The sequence below is a fragment of the Gymnoscopelus braueri genome (genome assembly GCF_963280865.1).
Source record: "Gymnoscopelus braueri genome assembly, chromosome: 8".
NCBI lineage: Eukaryota > Metazoa > Chordata > Actinopteri > Myctophiformes > Myctophidae > Gymnoscopelus > Gymnoscopelus braueri.
In genome coordinates this window covers 23,325,841-23,330,340 of record NC_137609.1, presented here as the reverse complement: position 1 = coordinate 23,330,340, position 4,500 = coordinate 23,325,841, and the positions used below count along the sequence as shown (strand labels likewise).

The 4,500-nt window shown below is 44.8% G+C and overlaps 1 protein-coding gene across 1 annotated transcript; it reads left to right on the top strand.

The window, feature by feature from the left end:
• The first annotated feature begins 972 nt into the window (after positions 1-972).
• LOC308090303 (polyubiquitin-C) lies at positions 973-4,117 on the top strand. Its single transcript, XM_080435423.1, has 2 exons — positions 973-1,120; positions 1,875-4,117. Exon 2 carries the CDS (start codon positions 1,883-1,885, stop codon positions 3,938-3,940), a length of 2,058 nt encoding a protein of 685 aa, XP_080291549.1. The 5' UTR covers positions 973-1,120; positions 1,875-1,882; the 3' UTR covers positions 3,941-4,117.
• Positions 4,118-4,500: the final 383 nt, after the last annotated feature.

Below are 4,500 nucleotides of genomic sequence, written 5' to 3'. Positions count from 1 at the left end.
GTCAGCTTTACCTGATACTGATGTCACAACAGCTGGTAGAACATGTTTAGAATTAGTAAACACATTTCCATCTGCTAGCTGGCATGTTTCCTACGCAATAAAAACACAAGTCAGCCCATAGTCACTTGGTCGTTTTATCATTTAGGCCAGCTGTTGCAGGCTAAGTGCATTAAATGAAACCTTATTTATTTGTTGTGCAAACTATTTGAAATGTAAAGAAAGGCGAGGGTCAGAAGGAATACATTATGGAACCACAATGGAACTCATAACAAACAATAATGATGTGATGAAAAGTAACCAATCACTGATGAAACAAACAATACCACCATCCAACCAGAGGCTTGGTGGGAAGGTCCCAGTTGCAGTGTTGCCAGATCTTGCGAGAGAAATAAGCAACCAGATCTATGAAAATAACCCCAAATCTGGTATATGCCTCAAGCCCCCAGAATCACGGTAGAACAGTGAAGCGGCCGTCGCCTGGTGGTCATATCTGATATTATAACTATGTGGGGTCCCTGGCACAAAATATTTTCAGATGGGGGGGGGTCCGTGAACAAATACATATTAATTTGGAGGTCCTTGATATGAAAATGTTTGAGAACCACTGGTTTAAACAACAATAGGAAACAAGCCCAAATAAGCAACTACACTTTAGAAACAAGCCCACAAAACTACAACCCACAGCTACCAACATTTACACCTTCTTCAAGCAACTTTACAGAAAAACAAGTCCAAAGTAGCTTATAATAAGCGGATATGGCAACCCTGCCCAGTGGCTGTTGTTCTAGTAGGTTCTGGGAAGTTCTACCAAGAGTGTACAAAGATATCAATCCGCGGTGAATCATATATTTCAGAATTCGTGTGTATTTATCTGTAAATACGAATCATAGTGTTGTGCCCTGATAGTTTTACACAGTACTCTCATAAAGATTATTTATACGAAACAATATAATGCAAAATGTTACTTCGGAACAGTGGGGACTATACTCGAACGCGGAAGGACACTGACGTCAACCACCACGTATAAATACCACTGTTGTGGCCACAGGGACTATAGTTACTGCGGAAAACAAGAGAGAGAGAGACCATTACTGACAGCTTTACAGAAGCCACTCGAATTGTAAGTATTATTTCCCCGTTTGTTAGTGCTTTTCTTTTAAAACGTAGGCAGGAAATAAGCATACGAACTAACCGTATGTTAACTAGTTCTATTTTGAGTGTTTGTCGTTAATTTGGCTACAACTAAGACTGTAACCTTATTGTTAAAAGTGGGAAATGTTAAGGTCGAATAAAACGACATTTTCTGTTTTACCACGACCATAAACACATTCGCTCGTAATGTAAAAATCTTGTAACGTATTTTAGTGAGACGGTCATCGAAGCTAACGTCGGCAACTCAAATGATAAATGGTTTATAGAATCTGCCATCACCGGGGTTGAAAGCCCACGTTTGTTCAAACAATAAAAAAAACATTATTGTGATAATTGTGTTCTGCGTATTTTCCGTTTCGACTGTCGAAGAAAAACTTGCTAGCGTTGCTACATATTAGTAGCAATGACTAAGCGTTTCCAGTATCTGCCATTACCGTCTGCTAGAACAAAAGGGAGGTCTATGTCGAAGCATAAAATGGCGCCTGTACTGGAATGGCGACTAGCTGTAACTGCTTGCTTCTACTTGTAATTAAAACTATCTATGGCTTATTGGGAAATATTAACTATTCAATATTATGAGTGATTTTGAAACAATCTTTGTATTGTCCTAAGTTGGCTGGATGGTTTAATGTCAAAAGATAATTACCTGCACTGAATGGAACGGTTGTCAGAAGCACTTTTCATCACATGACAACGTTTGTTTTTTACTTTTCTTCATACAGGTGCAAATATGCAGATCTTTGTCAAGACCCTCACTGGCAAGACCATCACCCTTGAGGTTGAGCCAAGCGATACCATTGAGAACGTGAAGGCCAAAATCCAGGACAAGGAAGGCATCCCCCCTGACCAGCAGAGGCTGATCTTCGCTGGCAAGCAACTGGAAGATGGCCGCACCCTGTCCGACTACAACATCCAGAAAGAATCCACCCTTCACCTGGTGCTGCGTCTCAGGGGAGGCATGCAGATTTTTGTCAAAACCCTCACCGGCAAGACCATCACCCTTGAGGTTGAGCCAAGTGACACTATTGAGAACGTGAAGGCCAAAATCCAGGACAAGGAAGGCATCCCCCCTGACCAGCAGAGGCTGATCTTCGCTGGCAAGCAACTGGAAGATGGACGCACCCTGTCTGACTACAATATCCAGAAAGAATCCACTCTCCACCTGGTGCTTCGGCTTAGGGGAGGCATGCAGATCTTTGTCAAAACCCTCACAGGCAAGACCATCACCCTCGAGGTTGAGCCAAGTGACACTATTGAGAATGTGAAGGCTAAAATCCAGGACAAGGAAGGCATCCCCCCTGACCAGCAGAGATTGATCTTTGCCGGCAAGCAACTGGAAGATGGACGCACCCTGTCTGACTACAACATCCAGAAAGAATCCACTCTCCACCTTGTGCTGCGTCTCAGGGGAGGCATGCAGATCTTTGTCAAAACCCTCACCGGCAAGACCATCACCCTTGAGGTTGAGCCAAGTGACACTATTGAGAACGTGAAGGCTAAAATCCAGGACAAGGAAGGCATCCCCCCTGACCAGCAGAGGTTGATCTTTGCCGGCAAGCAGCTGGAAGATGGCCGCACCCTGTCTGACTACAACATCCAGAAAGAATCCACCCTCCACTTGGTGCTGCGTCTGAGAGGAGGCATGCAGATCTTTGTCAAGACCCTCACCGGCAAGACCATCACCCTTGAGGTTGAGCCAAGTGACACTATTGAGAACGTGAAGGCCAAAATCCAGGACAAGGAAGGCATCCCCCCTGACCAGCAGAGATTGATCTTTGCCGGCAAGCAACTAGAAGATGGACGCACCCTGTCTGACTACAATATCCAGAAAGAATCCACCCTCCACTTGGTGCTGCGTCTGAGAGGAGGCATGCAGATCTTTGTCAAAACCCTCACAGGCAAGACCATCACCCTTGAGGTTGAGCCAAGTGACACTATTGAGAACGTGAAGGCCAAAATCCAGGACAAGGAAGGCATCCCCCCTGACCAGCAGAGGCTGATCTTCGCTGGCAAGCAACTGGAAGATGGACGCACCCTGTCTGACTACAATATCCAGAAAGAATCCACTCTCCACCTGGTGCTTCGGCTTAGGGGAGGCATGCAGATCTTTGTCAAAACCCTCACAGGCAAGACCATCACCCTCGAGGTTGAGCCAAGTGACACTATTGAGAACGTGAAGGCTAAAATCCAGGACAAGGAAGGCATCCCCCCTGACCAGCAGAGATTGATCTTTGCCGGCAAGCAACTGGAAGATGGCCGCACCCTGTCTGACTACAACATCCAGAAAGAATCCACTCTCCACCTGGTGCTGCGTCTCAGGGGAGGCATGCAGATCTTTGTCAAAACCCTCACCGGCAAGACCATCACCCTTGAGGTTGAGCCAAGTGACACTATTGAGAATGTGAAGGCCAAAATCCAGGACAAGGAAGGCATCCCCCCTGACCAGCAGAGGCTGATCTTCGCAGGCAAGCAGCTAGAAGATGGCCGCACCCTGTCTGACTACAACATCCAGAAAGAATCCACTCTCCACCTGGTGCTGCGTCTTAGGGGAGGCATGCAGATCTTTGTCAAAACCCTCACCGGCAAGACCATCACCCTCGAGGTTGAGCCAAGTGACACTATTGAGAACGTCAAGGCCAAAATCCAGGACAAGGAAGGCATCCCCCCTGACCAGCAGAGGCTGATCTTCGCAGGCAAGCAGCTAGAAGATGGCCGCACCCTGTCTGACTACAACATCCAGAAAGAATCCACCCTCCACCTGGTGCTGCGTCTGAGGGGAGGCCAGTAAATCATTCCAAAAAGAAGAGTCCACCCTCCATGTTATTGGGGAGGGCAGTAAAATTATTCCATATTCTGTTTTTTTTTTACCCTATATTCGATTTTGAAGTTCTGTTTTTTTTTTTTACCCTATATTTGCATAAGATATTACATTTATGCACGACTCAAAATAAAGAATTAAAATGTACTACTTGTGTGCTCTTTTAAACATTTTTTTTAATATACATGGATTAAGTAGAGGGATGTCAATAATAATAGCTTGACTTAAAATGGCGCGTCTCATAAACCCAAGGACGCTTTATAAAAATGATGACCAAACAATATGCCATAAGTGTCAGGCATGTATATTGACATGGCTGGGTATTAGGTTATTTTCTTGTTGGTGTAGTTTCCTCTAGCCTCTGGGATATTGACACACTCCAGTCACTGATCTTGTAGTTGTGCCAGAAAGAGCCAATATAACAGCACTTGTGCTACAGCTGTGGCCATTAAACTTGATTAGCATAAAGCTGAATTGTGTGGTTTAACTGCAGCATACTCAAATAATTGGCTGCTTAATTTAAAAAAATA